Here is a 14,883-nt window from a genome sequence, read left to right on the forward strand (position 1 = left end):
GGGCACGGTAGGGGAGTCGCGCGAGTCGCTGGTGAACGTGTAGGCTATGCTGGATTTGAGGGTGTGGCCGGCCTCGCTGCGCAGCGACGGCGACGCGGCAAATCCGAGGTTAGCGAGCTCGCGCCATGCCGCCACATACACAAGCTCATGCTGCGCGCGGTCCCGGCTGACTTTGTATGCCAGCCCGACGGACCGCCTTACCTCATCACAGCTCGAGTACGGCCGGTGGTCCAGCGTCGCCTGGTGAACCATCAGCTCGACCTTGCGCAGCGGATCGGCATTGACTGGCACACTCAGCAGGCCCTGGAATGCCCCCAGCGTCTTGGTGCCGCGCGCATAGTTTGCCTCCAACGACTCACCGCCGCCCCACATGTTGTTTAGCCGCGCCATCACATTCGCCGTGCCCTCGTGGTCAGACGCGCCGACGCCCGTGGTGATTGCGTATCGCCCGCCGTCCTCGCAGTCAAAGCTGACGCCGACCCCGTCGTCATCGGCCTTGTCCAGGTTTATCTGCACGCGCTTGGCGATTCCCAGCAGCTCGAGCTTTCCAGCCGCATACCGCAGCTCTTCAATGGCTCCCTTGACGGTTGTGGCTGCAAAGGCTGGCGCGACAATCTCGTTGAACACGCTGCGGCGGATCCGCGTTGCGCCTGTGATCGAGACATTGCTGATGTGCATTTTCTGCGCCCCGATATCCAGCGACTCGGGCGAGCGCTGGGGCCGCCGCAGGGCAGCACCCAGAATCCCGCGTGCGGTGAAACTGCTCTCGTCAGCCGCTGGGCCGTTCTCGGTGTCGTTGCTTCGAGTGAATCCGAGCGGCAGTGTCTAAGAGCGAAAGCATTGCTGGTCGGTTAGTCATGTTCCTTTAGAGAAGTAGGCTCACTGGCAGTTGCATTCGCCACGTACGTCGTCTGGTGCGCTCATTGCAAGTGTATGAAAAAAGTGTAATCAGCAAGACAAGATACGTGTTCCATACTCTTGCCAGCCCTCGCCCCTACAACAAGCCGTTGCCATTGCTCAGGCAGCGTGCAGATTTGATCGTGCACTGGCTTAGCTGATTTTCGCTTCCTGATACCCTCAACGTCTCTCCTGCCCTTTCGACAAGAATGAGCCCCAGCCAGCCGCCTTTCGCGGTCGAGTGCACCGGCGGCAATGTCCTGGTGACCGATGTTGCCACGGCCATGGCCCTGCGTCGCGACCACCGCATCGTCGGCGCGCTAATCGCCTCGCACCCGGCCAAGCCTCAGCAAAACAACTACCTTGGTCTCCCGCTGCAGCTGCTGCCCGAAGAAGCCGCCGTGCTGCAGCAAACCAACATCATCACCATTACCGGCGACAAGTTCGCCTGGCCGCAGTCCGACCGCGACACTGTGCGCCTCAAGCTGTACAAGCACTTCCGCGATCTGGGGTACTATGTCACACGGGCCGTGAAGTTTTGGCGGCGACTTCCTTTTGTACCCAGGCGAGCCAATGCGCTATCATTCACCGTTCGTAGCCACCCTGGTTGGGTTTGACGAGAAGTTCAGGCCCAGGGAGCTGGTTGCGCTGGGGAGACTTGGCACCAATGTCAAAAAGACCAGGCTGATGTGCGCGTGGGATGCGGACCGCCAGACATTCAGCATTATCAGCATGAACTGGTCTGCCATGGGCTGATGATCCGCATAACGAAATCGCCCACCTTTGAAACCAAGCATACATACTGTTTCTCTACATTCTTCTGCCTCCAACATCTGCGTCGCCCAACGTGTCTAAGAAAGTAAAATACCATCGGATAGTATAAAAGTAGACGGGAATATAAATTTTTAAGGAGGTTTTCCGAGTGAGAGCGAGCAAGAAGAAGGAAAGACTCTAGTTCTTTGTGCTGGTGAGCTTGCCGTAGATGTGCAGCAAGAACACCGACGCAATGAACACAAGGCTGAGCACAAGCACAACCACCGGATCCACCTTGAGGCCCGGCGCATCGTCCGTGTACAGCCGCATCATCGTCTGAGTGCTGCCCGTGGCCCGCGACACCTGCCGCCCAGTAGCTCCACCGCGGCTCGATGCCTGAGAGCCACCACGACGAGCCCTATGCAGAAATTACGAGCGGGGGATTAGCCAGTATATCGGATGCTGATACCGTCAGTCCCTCGGTCCTGGGCGCGGGGGGAGATCGTCATCATTGGTCGGCGCCGTGCCCAAATCAGGGCGCGCTTTAGTCTGAAACTTACCTCAGGTTGCGAGGACCGGCACCAGCGGGGACCGGGGCGTTCTTAGCGGACGAGGATTCAGCCTATTCAGCAGTGCACGCAGTTAGCTCTATGAACAACTCTGGCCCCTCATCGCCTCCTCAATGCGAATTCCCGAACCGGCATTCTCATCTGACGATGACAACGCGCCAACAACCAGCACAAGTGCCCGCATATATACTTACCATTGCGAATATAGAGGTGTTCGTGTGTGTATGTGTATGTGTGTGCTTGCTGCAAAGGTGCTCTGCTTGCTAGAGAAAGGTTCTGTGCTCTTCTTTTCTTCTCTGTAGAACGCGACTGAGGTAACCCGGGAGGAAGGGCCTGGAAATGGAATACAAAGAGCTGGGTGTGGGAACAAGACCCTAAGGAAAGATATATTACTAAAAGTGAGGAGGCTAAAGAGGAAAACCAGGAGCCTGCTAGAACCTGCGACTTTTCGTTAAGGCTGCCAGTGCGTTCAGCGAGCCCGGCCAAAAAACCTCCTAGGTACTGTTCGTGTTCCCAGCCTGTGTGCCCGGCCTGCGATCTCTACAGCCAGAGTCGCTGGGCATTGGAAAAAGTTGGCTATTAAAAGGCCGATCGCACTGGCAGCCAATGGGTGCGCGCAAACAAATGGCATCGACTGTGATCGCTAGATTACAGACGGGTCAGCTGGCCCAGGTGATCAAGGATAGGAGTGAGGCGTTTTATTCTCTAAGCACTGTACTTGGCAAGCTCAGGGTCGCTGTACCGGATAAACCTTCCAGTCAGACCGTGGTCGGCTCCAAGAGCGAGGTTGCAGATGATGCGTCCTGGAATGTCTGCCGCAACCTTGCTCGCCTGAAGGATGCTATTGACGTTGCTGCTCTCGGGTATCGTATCCTCGATCTCGTTCATCAGACAGGTAAGCATGTCGGTTTCGACAACTCCCGGGTCCAGAGCAACAAAAGTGATGCTCGGCTCCTCAAGTGCTAGCCCTGCAGTAACGAGATTCAGCGCTGCCTTCGACGCCCCGTACGAAGATTGATTAACAAACGGTTCTTTGCCTGCCAAAGACGACACATTCACAACCCTGCCTTTCGTCTGGCGTAAATAGGGGAGCGACTTCTGGATCAGACCAACAGGTGCAGTGACATTAGTAGCAAACACCTCTGCCAAACTGTCAAGTGGTTTGGTTGCAAGGGCACCGTATGTTCCCAAGGTGGCAGCGTTATTGACTAGCGCGACCAGTGTGCCAGCTTTAACCGCCATATCAACCGCCTGCTGCTGGGTGGACTCGTCCTTGACATCGCCGGCAAGTGGAAGGAACTTTGCGGAAACTGGGAGTTGCGCCGCTTCCCTTGACAGGGACTCAAGGCTGCTGACGTTGCGGGCCATCCCAACAACAGATATATCCTTGGACAAAAGAAAAAGCGCGACGCTCCTGCCGATTCCACGCGAAGCACCAGTTACTATGGCGACGTTGTTAGGTTTGTCAGGGAACATAGTGATATATAAAGTGTATTAGGCAGTGAAGTTGAGTGAAGAAAAAGTGTTGCTGGGTAGCTGGCCATCGGGGTTCACCTAGTGCTTCTTCAGCCACCTTTTGACCAAATAATGTCCAGTTTTAGGCGCAGTGTTGTCAGGCATCTGCTGGCTGTGTAGCGCAACAGGACAGTTGCCCAATGTGAATCAAATAGCGTCTATGTATATAGATGCACAATCACCATTGTCTGAAAATGGTTAGAGATCTTGCTGTCTTGGCAAACGAGCTCCTTGCGAGAGGGTGAAAATAGTGCAATATGGCATGCTGAGCACACGCTTCATGGCAGCCATGATTCCCCTATCACCCTCCAAGATACGTATTGCAGCTCATTAGGTGGTTAAATCGTTGAAAGCACCTCCTACAAAATGGACCCATCTGTTGTAGTCTGGCCACATGCGCTTCTGACTTGTGAAAATAAAATATACACGGCATAGCATTGTAAACACTTCATGTTGGATGTATTGGGACATTCAAGTAAAAGGGAGATTTGGCACAGGCAAATGATCAACATGCTCAACGGAAGATGCGCTTGAACACGCCCAAAATCGTGTGACGGCGAGGACGTTGTCTCTTCGGCTCAGAATCCGATGTCGACCCCTGCTGGCTGCTCTCTGCTTGAGCAGGGGCGTCGCCCTCACGACCGTCAAGCTTGGCACTCGACGGGAACGTGCCTGGAATCGTCACACCCTCACCAACAATCGTAGCCGATCGCGACACCCTTGATTCGCTGTCGTCAGCTGTGCCAAGGCTCTCGCCCGGGGACGCAGTTCCACTGGCATCCTTGACCATAGGTGGCGAGTCACCGCGCTTGTTCGTGATGAGGCGTTTCATGCGCGAACCAACCGAGCCCTCGTTGTCGGCAAAACGGCGCATGCCCGCTCCCCATGACCTGCCGCCGGATCCTGCGGATGTGACATTGACTGCAGACACCCCAACAACAGGCGTGGCCTTTTGCGCCATATGCAGCTCGTCCATGGTAATGACACCGGTGGTGTTCAGCGAAGCGTTGTCTCCAAAGAGCGATTCCGGGTAATGCATTACATACGAGGGAATCGCGGTCGGCACGCTGGTAATAGTCCCGGGGGTTGCGTCAGCAGGGGATCCCGGTTCGGCTTCAGTGGATATGCCGGCACGGGGCTCCTGATCCTCGACATCAGAGTCCACTTCGTTGACCGATGTTTGCGATGCACGGGCATCAGCCTGTTTCGCTGGCGACTCGACCTGAGCAGGCTCAACAGTGGCCTCTTCGATCTTGTCGGTGGCAGGCTCCTCAGTGATTTCAGCTGTTGGCTTCTCGACTCCTTCTTCCTCGAGCGAGATGCCCTCGTCAGCGTTGGATGCTGATCTGACAATTGGCGTAGAGTTAGGCTCATCAGTAACTTCTGTCTCGACTAGTACTGCAGCAGACCTGACAGATCTACCGAGCGTGTATGCGACCGCTGCACCGGCGACAGCAGCAACTGCAATGTCACCCGCCGAAACCTCGTCCTGCTCGGCATCCTTGGTGATGCCATCCTCAGCAATAGAAGCATCCTTGGCAGTTTCAGACTCCTCTGTGGCTACAAGATCTGCCACAGTATTGTCTTCAGCAACTGATGTCTCAACTGGGACTGTGTCCATGACCGTAGATTCATCCAGTGAAATAGAGCGAGGAGTGACTTCCTGGACCGTAGAATCAGCAGCATCACCAGAAGACCCGTCAGCAACAACAGTCTCTGCAGCAACGCAGTCCTCTGCAGCAGACTCCTGGACAGTGACAGCAGGTGCCTCGGCAGCAGTGCCTTCAAGAGTGGCGGGTTCGTCAGAGGCGAATTCGATAGGGTCGGCTTTCCCAGCAGAAGATTCGGTGGGGTCAATAGATGGTTCATCAACGGCAGCGGTTTCCTCGACAGTAACATCCTTGACAACGATATCCTCTGTACCAGGCTCCTCGGTGACAGTCTCCTTAGTAATGACATTGTCAGCATGGGATTCGGTGACATGCTCCTCAATAGTAGGTGCCGCCTCGACAGCAGCTGCATTGGTATCGATAGCTTCCTCGATAGCATCCCCAACGGCGGGCTCGCCCTCAGCCTCGCCGGTAGACTCTTTAGCAACTATGGCCTCCTCAACGGCAGTCTCTGCGACAGGAACTTCAACAGTACTCTCCTTAACCGCAATGTCTTCCAATAGAGATTCGGCCACAGGATCTTCTGCAGCGACGTCCGCTGCAACCGATTCGACCATGTGCTCGCCAGCATTGACCTCCTCGACGGCGACCACCTCTGCCGGTAATTCGACTGCAGGCACATCTGCAGCAACAGTATCCTCTGGTGCAGCTTCCACAGCAGCGATGTCCTCAACCGACGCCTCGGCCACAGGCTCCTCAGGAGCAGTATCATCAGTGGCAACACCTCCAGTTGAATCTTCTGCTGCAGGCTCACCAGTAGCTGTCTCCTCAACAGTAGCCGCGTCTGAGGCAGCTTCCCTGGTAGCGATTTGCTCGGAGGCGGTCTCTTTGACGATAGCATCCTCTGCTAATGACACGGTCACAGAGGCTTCAGTACTAGCAACTTCCTCAGCAGCGATCTCCCTGGGAGAAACATCCTTGGTAGTATCTGGCCCATCGACAGCGCCTTCAACCAGCAGCCTCGGACTCTGCTTCCTGAGTAGTAGGCACCTCAGCAGTTGGCACCTCACCAGCTTGCTCCTTGGGGACTGATGTTTCTGCAGCCGGCTCCGCAGCTACTGAAATTTCGGCGACCGGCTCTTCGACAATCAGCGCCTCAACAGGCGGCTCCTCAGTGACTGACTCCTCAACAAGCAGTTCCTCAGCAGCGGGCTCTTCCACGACCGACTCCTCAGTAGCTGGCTTCTCAATAGCTGGTCCTTCAGTGACCGGCACTTCAGTGGCCAGCTCTTCAGCAACCGATTCTTCAGTGGCTGACTCTTTAACAGTCGACTCTTCAACATCCAATATCTCAGCAGTAGATTCATCGGCAGCTGTAACTTCAGCGACCGGTGCGCCAACAGCTGGCTCCTCGGCAGCCGGCTCTTCGGTGACTGGGGATAGGATAACAGGTTCAACAGCCGGTTCCTCAACGGTCGACTTAGTGACAACTGGTGCCTCACTGACTGGCACTTCAGTGATCGGCTCCTCAGCGACCAGTGCCTCAGCAGTTGGCCCCTCAACAACCGATGCTTCAACGGGTGGGTCCTCAGCAACCGGTGCCTCAGCAACCGGTACCTCAGCGGTCGGTTCAATGATGACCGGCGCATCGGCGATCGGCAGCTCAGCAACTGGCGCCTCAGCAACAGGCTCCTCAACGGCTGGCTCCTCGACGACAGGCTTCTCGGAAATAGGCTCCTCGATGGCTGGCACCTCGGTGACTGGATCCTTAGCGACAGGTGTCTCAGCGACAGGTACCTCTGGAACTGGCTTCTCAACGGCTGACTCTTCAGCGACAGAATCCTCAGCGACAAAATCCTCAACGACTGGATCCTTAGCGACAGGCTCCTCACCGACAAGTGTCTCAGCAACAGGTGCATCGACGACTGAATACTCGGTGACTGACACCTCCACAACTGGCTCCGCAGCGACAGACACCTCGGCAGCCAGTGCCTCAGCGACTTTGATCCTCAACGACTGGCTCCTCAGCAACAGGCGCTTCAACAACTGAACCCTCAGAAAACAGAATCCTTGGCGACTGAATCCTCGGCGGCAGGCGCCTCAGCAACCGGTGTCTCAGCGACAGGGTCTTCAGTGATCGGTGCCTCAGCAACTGAATCTTCAACGACTGAATCATCCGCCAACAGGACCCTCAGCGGCAGGCTCCTCCACAGCTGGAATCCTCGGCGACAGGAGCCTTAGCAGCAGGCTTATCAGCAACAGGCTCTTCTGTGACCCGGGCCTCAGCGGCTGAATCCTCAGCGACAGGCAGCTCAACTACTGGATCCTCAGCAGCTGGCTCCTCCAGTGACCGGTGGCCTCAGCGATTGGATCCTTAGCGACAGGCTCCTCCACAGCTGGTGCTTCAAGGGCTGATTCCTCAACGACAGAATCCTCAGCAATCGGCTCCTCAGCAACTGGCACCTCTACAACTGGTGCCTCCGCAATTTGCTCCGCAGGAACAGGCTCCTCGGCGACTGGGATCCTCAGAAACTGGTGCCTCAGCAGACGCCTCCTTAGCAACTGGACCCTCAACGACAGGCTCTTCTACGACTGGCTCCTCAGCAGCCGATTCCTCGGTGATTGGATCCTTAGCGACAGGCTCCTTCACAACAGGCGCCTCAGCGACCGAATCCTCGATGACTGAATCCCTCAACGACTGAATCCTCAACGACTGAATCCTTGGTGGACTGGCACCTCCGTAACAGACTCTTCAGCGACAGGCTCCTCAGCAGTCGGTGCCTCAGCAGCTGACTCCTCAGCGACTTGATCCTTATCGACTTGATCTTTAGCGACTGAATCCTCGGCGACAGGCACCTCAGTGGCCAGTGCTTCAGCAACAGGCACCTTAGTGACTGAATCCTCAGCGACAGGCTCCACAACGACAGGCTCCCCAACGACAGGCTCCTCAGCAGCTGGTTCCTCAGCGACAGGAGCCTCAGCGGCAGGCTCCTCCGCAACTGGATCCTCCGCAACAGGCTCCGCAACGGCTGACTCCTCAACGACAGGCTCTTCAAACAACTGGTGCCTCAGCAACTGGTTGCCTCAGCGACTGGATCCTCCGCAACAAGATCTTCAGCAGCAGGCTCCTCAGCAGCAGGCTCCTCAGTGGCTGGCTCTTCAGCAACAGGTGTCTGAGCCGATTGGTTCCTCGACGGCTGACTCCTCAGCAGTAGGTACCTTAGCAAACCGGTGTCTCAGCGACAGGATCCACAATGACTGAATCCACAACGACTGAATCCTCAGCGACAGGCTCCTCGACCGGCTGGGTCCTCCACAACTGGTTCCTCGACGGCTGGCATCTCAGTGACAAGAGGCTTAGTAGCCGGCCTCCTCAGCAGCTGACTCCTCAACGGCTGGCACCTCAGCAGCTGGCACCTCAACGACAGGCGCCTCTGCAACCGAATCCTCAGCGGCAGGCTCCTCACCGGCTGGCTCCTCAGCGACGGGTGCATCGACGACTGAATCCTCGGTGACTGGGCACCTCCGTGACAGACTTCTCAACAGCTGACACCTCCGCAACTGGGCTCCGCAGCGACAGGATCTTCAGTGGCCGATGCCTCGGCAGCTGGTTCCTCAGTGACTGAATCCTCAGCAGTCGACTCCTCAGCGACTTGATCCTCAGCGACAGAAGCCTCAGCGGCAGGCTCCTCAGCGACATGAGCCTCAGCAGCTGGATCCTCGGCAATAGGCTCCTCAGTGACTGATGCCTCAGCGACAGACTTCTCTGCAATTGATTCCTCGACGGCTGACATCTCAGCAGCTGGTTCCTCAGCAGCTGACTCCTCAGCAACCGGTTCCTCAACAACTGGCTCCTCAGCGGCTGGCTCCTCAACGACCGGCTCCTCAGCAGCTGGTTCCTCAGCGACAGGAGCCTCAGCAGCAGGCTCCTCCGCAACTGGATCCTCCGCAACAGGCTCCTCCGCAACAGGCTCTTCAACAACTGGTGCCTCAGCGACTGGATCCTCCGCAACAGGATCCTCAGCAAAGGGCTCTTCAGCAACAGTATCCGAGCGATTGGTTCCTCAACGGCTGACTCCTCAGCGACAGGAGCCTCAGCGACAGGAGCCTCAGTGGCAGGATCCACAACGGCTGGGTCCTCCACAAATGGGTCCTCGACGGCTGGCATCTCAGCAGCTGGTTCCTCAGCAGCCGACTCTTCAGCAACTGGCACCTCAGCAACTGGCACCTCAACGGCTGGCACCTCAACGACAGGCGCCTCTGCAACCGAATCCTCAGCGACAGGCTCCTCACCGGCTGGTTCCTCAGCGACGGGTGCATCGACGACTGAGTCCTCGGTGACTGGCATCTCCGTGACAGACTCCTCAACGGCTGACACCTCCGCAACTGGCTCCGCAGCGACAGGATCTTCAGTGGCCGATGCTTCAGCGACTAGTTCAGCAGTTGACACTTCAGCGACTAACGCCTTAACTGCTGGCTTCTCAGCAATCGACTCCTCAGCGACTTGATCCTCAGCGACAGAAGCCTCAGCGGCAGGCTCCTCAGCAACTGGTGCCTCAGCAACTGGATCCACAACGACTGAATCCTCAGCGACAGGCTCCTCAACAACCGGTGCCTCAGCAGCTGGATCCTCGGCAATAGGCTCCTCAGTGACTAATGCCTCAGCGACAGACTCCTCTGCAACTGATTCCTCGACGGCTGACATCTCAGCGACAAGAGCCTCAGCAGCTGGTTCCTCAGCAGCCGACTCCTCAGAAACTGGCACCTCAGCAACAGGCACCTCAACGACAAGCGCCTCTGTAGCCGAATCCTCAGCGACAGGCTCCTCACCGGCTGGTTCCTCAGCAGCTGGCTCCTCAGCAACAGGCACCTCAGTGATGGTGTGTCAGCAACTGGCTCCTCAGCAGTAGGTACCTTAGCAACCGGTGCCTCAGTGACTGGATCCACAATGACTGAATCCTCAGCGATAGGCTCCTCCGCAGCAGGCTCCTCAACGACAGGCTCTTCAGCAACCGGTGTCTCAGCAATTAGTTCCTCGACGGCCGACACCTCAGCGACTGGATCCTTAGCGACTGGGGCTTCCGCAACTGGTTCCTCAGCGATTGGATCCTTAGCGACAGGCTCCTCCACAGCTGGTGCTTCAACGGCTGATTCCTCAACGACAGAATCCTCAGCAATCGGCTCCTCAGCAACTAGCACCTCTACAACTGGTGCCCCCGCAATTTGCTCCGCAGGAACTGGCTCCTCGGCGACTGGCTCCTCAGTGACCAGTGCTTCAGCAACAGCACCTTAGTGACTGAATCCTCAACGACTGGCTCTTCCACGACTGGCTCCTCAGCAGCCAATTCCTCGGTGACTAGATCCTTGGCGACAGGCTCCTCCGCAACTGGTTCCTCGACGGCTGCATCTCAGTGACAAGAGCTTCAGTAGCCGACTCCTCAGCAACTGGCTCTCCAACGACAGGATCCTCACCGGCTGGTTCCTCAGCGAAAGGTGCATCGATGACTGAATCTTCGGTGACTGGCACCTCCGTAACAGACTCCTCACCGACAAGCTCCTCAGCAGTCGGTGCCTCAGCAGCTGACTCCTCAGCGACTTGATCCTTATCGACTTGATCTTTAGCGACTGAATCCTCGGCGACAGGCGCCTCAGTGACTGAATCCTCAGCAACCCGTGCCTCAGCGACAGGCTCCTCAACGACGGGCTCCTCAGTGACATGCGCCTCAGCAACCGGTGTCTCAGCAGTTGATACTTCAGCAGCTGGATCCTCGGCAAACAGGCTCCTCAGTGACTGGTGCCTCAGCTGCTAGGTTCTCAGCGGCAGGCTCCTCAGTGACTAGTTCCTCAACGGCTGACACCTCCGCAACTGGATCTCTAGCGACTGAATCTTCAGCAATAGGCACCTCAGCGGCAGGCACCTCAGCGACTTGAAGCTTCCGCAGCTGCTTCCTCGACAGCTGACTTCTCAGCAACAAGAGCCTCAGCAGCCGATTCCTCAGCTACCGATTCTTCGGCAACCGACTCCTCAGCAACTGGCACCTCAACGGCTGGCTCCCCAATGGTAGGCACATCTGCAACCGAATCCTCAGCGGCAGGTTCCTCAGCAGTTGATACTTCAGCAGCTGGCGCCTTAACTGCTAGCTCCTCAGCAACAGGCTCCTCAGCAGCTGGTTCCTCAGCCACTGGCGATTCCACAACAGGTGCCTCAACGACTGAATCCTCAAGGGCTGACACCTCCGCAACAGGCTCCTCCGCAACAGGCTCCTCAGCGACTGGATCCTCAGCGATGGGTTCCTCAGCAGCAGATTCCTCAGCAACTGGCACCTCAATGACTGGATCCTCTGCGGTTGACACTTCGCCAACTGCATCCTCAACGACGGGCTCCTCAGCGACAGGCTCCTCAGTGGCTGGCTCTTCAGCAACAGGTGTCGAGCGATTGGTTCCTCGACGGCTGACTCCTCAGCGACAGGAGCCTCAGCAGCAGACTCCTCAGCAGTAGGTACCTTAGCAACCGGTGTCTCAGCGACAGGATCCACAACGACTGAATCCACAACGACTGAATCCTCAGCGACAGGCTCCTCGACGGCTGGGTCCTCCACAACTGGTTCCTCGACGGCTGGCATCTCAGTGACAAGAGGCTTAGTAGCCGGCTCCTCAGCAGCTGGCACCTCAACGGCTGGCACCTCAACGACAGGCCCTCTGCAACCGAATCCTCAGCGGCAGGCTCCTCACCGGCTGGTTCCTCAGCGACGGGTGCATCGACGACTGAGTCCTCGGTGACTGGCACCTCCGTGACAGACTCCTCAACGGCTGACACCTCCGCAACTGGCTCGCAGCGACAGGATCTTCAGTGGCCGATGCCTCGGCAGCTGGTTCCTCAGTGACTGAATCCTCAGCGGCAGGCTCCTCAGCAATAGGTACCTCAGCAGCTGGATCCTCGGCAATAGGCTCCTCAGTGACTGATGCCTCAGCTGTTAGATCCTCAGCGGCAGGCTCCTCAGCGACTAGTTCCTCAACGGCTGACACCTCCGCAGCTGCATCCATGGCGAGTGAATCTCAGCAATAGGCGCTCAGCGACAGGCTCCTCAGCGACTGAAGCTTCCGCAGCTGGTTCCTCAGCGATTGGTTCTTTAGCGGCGGGCTCCTCCACAGCTGGCCCTTCAAGAGATGATTCCTCGGCGACTGGTTCCCTAGCGACACACTCCTCAGCAATTTGACCCTCAGCGGTTGCCTCCTCAGCAGCCGGTGCCTCAGCAATTATAGGCTCTTCAGCGATTGAATCTTTAACGACTGGATCTTCAACTGTTGACACCTCAGTGACAGGCTCCTCGGCGACCGGCGATTCCGCAAGTGAACCCCTCAGCAACTGGTGCCTCAGCGACTGAATCCTCAGCAACAGGCTCTTCAACGTCAGTCTCCTTACCGACTGGCGCGTCAGCAGCAGGCTCCTCAGCAGCGGATTCCTCAATGACCGGCCCCTCCGCAATTGAATCCTCAACAGCTCGATCCTCCGCAATTGAATCCTCAACAGCTCGATCCTCAGCAACTGGCTCATCAGCAACTGGCTTCTCAGCGACAGATTCCTTAGCGACAGATTCCTTAGCGACAGATTCCTTAGCGACAGGAGCTTCAACGACTGAATCCTCAAGGCTGACACCTCAGCAGCTGGATCCTCAGTGACCGGTGCCTCAGCAGCCGGTTCCTCAGCGACTAAATCCTCCGCAACTGGATCCTCCGCAACTGGATCCTCAGCAGCGGATTCCTCAACGACCGGTGTCTCAGCAGCAGATGCTTCAAGGCTGGCTCCTCGCAACAGGCTCCTCAACAGCTGGATCCCTAGTGACCGGTGCCTCAGCGACTGGTTCCTCAGCGACCGGCGCCTCCGTAGCTGGTTCCTTGACGGCCGACACCTCGGCGATTGGGTCCTTGGAGACTGAATCCTCAGCAGTAGCAGGCTCTCACCAACTGGTTCCTCAGCGATTGGATCCTTAGTGATAAGCCCCTCCACAGCTGATTCCTCAACGCAGGCTCCTCTGCAACTGGATCTTTAGCCACCAGTACCTCAGCAACAGGCTCATCAGCAACAGGCTCCTTCAGTGACCAGCGCCTCAACAACTGGCTCCTCAGCAACCGGCTCCTCAATGGCTGGTTCCTCAGCAACCGGCTCCTTAGCAACCGAATCCTCAGCGACCGAATCCTCACTGACTGGCAATTCCGTACTGGCCCTCAGCAATTGAATCCTCCGCAGCTGGTTCCTCGACGGCTGATACCCCGGCGACAAGATCCTCAGCGGTTGGCGTCTCAGCAACGAATTCTCAGCGACTAGATCCTCAGCAGCAGGTACCTCAACAATGGATCTTCAGCGACCGTGCCTCAGCGACTGACTCCTCCTCAGCAAGAGGTTCCTCGACGGCTGGCTCCTCCGCAGCTGGCTCTTCAGCAACTGAATCCTCAACACAGGAGCCTCCACACTGGCTCCTCAACTGCTGACGCCTGGGCGACTGAATCCTCAGCAGCAGGTTCCTCAGCGACTGGTCCTCAATGACTGGGTCTTGAGCGATTGGATCCTCAGCAACAGGCGCCTCAGCAGCTGAATCCTCCGCGACTTGTACTTCAGCAGCTGGTTCCTGAACGAGGGATACTTCAGCAACTAGGTCCTCTGCAGCCGGCTCCCAGCAACTGACTCGTGAGCAACCGATACCTCAGCGGATAGCTCATCAGCAACCAACTCCTTAACGACTAACTCCTCGGCGACTGGTATTTCAGCAGCTAGTGCCTCAACAGCCGACTCTTCAGTGGCCGGTTCCCCAGTGACTAGTTCGTTGGCAGCCAGATCACCAGAGATCGGCTCACCAGCAGCAGGTTCCTCACCGCCTGTCGTCTCAGTGAGTACTTCTTTAGCAAGTGATGCTTCAGCGACCGATTCCTCGGCGATCAGCTCATCAGCGACTGGTTCCTCGGTAGTTGGCTCCTCAGCGTGTGACTCTTCGGCGTCTAGCCCTTCAACCACTGGCACTTCAGCAAGTGATGCCTCAGCAACCGATTCCTCAGCGGCTAGCTCCTTGACAAGCGATACTGCAGCGACCGGCTCCTCAGCGATTGGTTCCTCAGCGATTGGTTCCTCAGCGGTCTGTGCCTTAGCAGTGACAGGCTCTTCAGTGACTGAATCCTTAACGGCTGGCTCCTCAACGACTGACACCTCGGCGACTGGTGCCTCCGTAATTTGTTTCTCAGCAACGGACGTCCCAGCAGCAGGGTCCTCAGCGACCGGTGCCTCAACTACTGAATTCTCAATGACTGGCGCCTCAGCAGCTGGTTCCTCGGCGACAAACTCCTTAGCGATAGGCGCATCAACAGCTAACTCCTCCGTGGTTGGATCCTCAGTGACAGGCGCCTCAGCGACTGGCGCTTCTGCAGCTGATTCCGCAGCGAGAGGCGCCTCAGCGACAAGCACCTCAGCAACAGGTTCCTCAACGGCTGGCTCCTCGCTGACAGGCTCCTCAGCGGACTGGATCCTCAGCGACTGGATCCTCGGCAAC

The 14,883-nt window shown here is 57.1% G+C and overlaps 2 protein-coding genes across 2 annotated transcripts; both read right to left on the reverse strand.

Annotated features, from left to right (window-relative positions):
- Positions 1-8,883: 8,883 nt before the first annotated feature.
- Positions 8,884-9,309, reverse strand: DL89DRAFT_228614 (uncharacterized protein; the record flags this gene model as incomplete). The annotated part of the gene is made up of 1 exon (XM_040884875.1): positions 8,884-9,309. A coding segment is annotated over one exon (426 nt), but the record flags the coding sequence as incomplete, so codon positions are not given.
- Positions 9,310-12,657: 3,348 nt separating this feature from the next.
- DL89DRAFT_261715 (uncharacterized protein) lies at positions 12,658-14,883 on the reverse strand (the record flags this gene model as incomplete). The annotated part of the gene is made up of 6 exons (XM_040885852.1): positions 12,658-12,987; positions 13,026-13,277; positions 13,307-13,435; positions 13,476-13,701; positions 13,730-13,971; positions 14,046-14,883. Coding segments are annotated over 6 exons (2,017 nt in total), but the record flags the coding sequence as incomplete, so codon positions are not given.

Source organism: Linderina pennispora, assembly GCF_002104995.1.
Source record: "Linderina pennispora strain ATCC 12442 chromosome Unknown DL89scaffold_55, whole genome shotgun sequence".
Lineage (NCBI taxonomy): Eukaryota > Fungi > Kickxellomycota > Kickxellomycetes > Kickxellales > Kickxellaceae > Linderina > Linderina pennispora.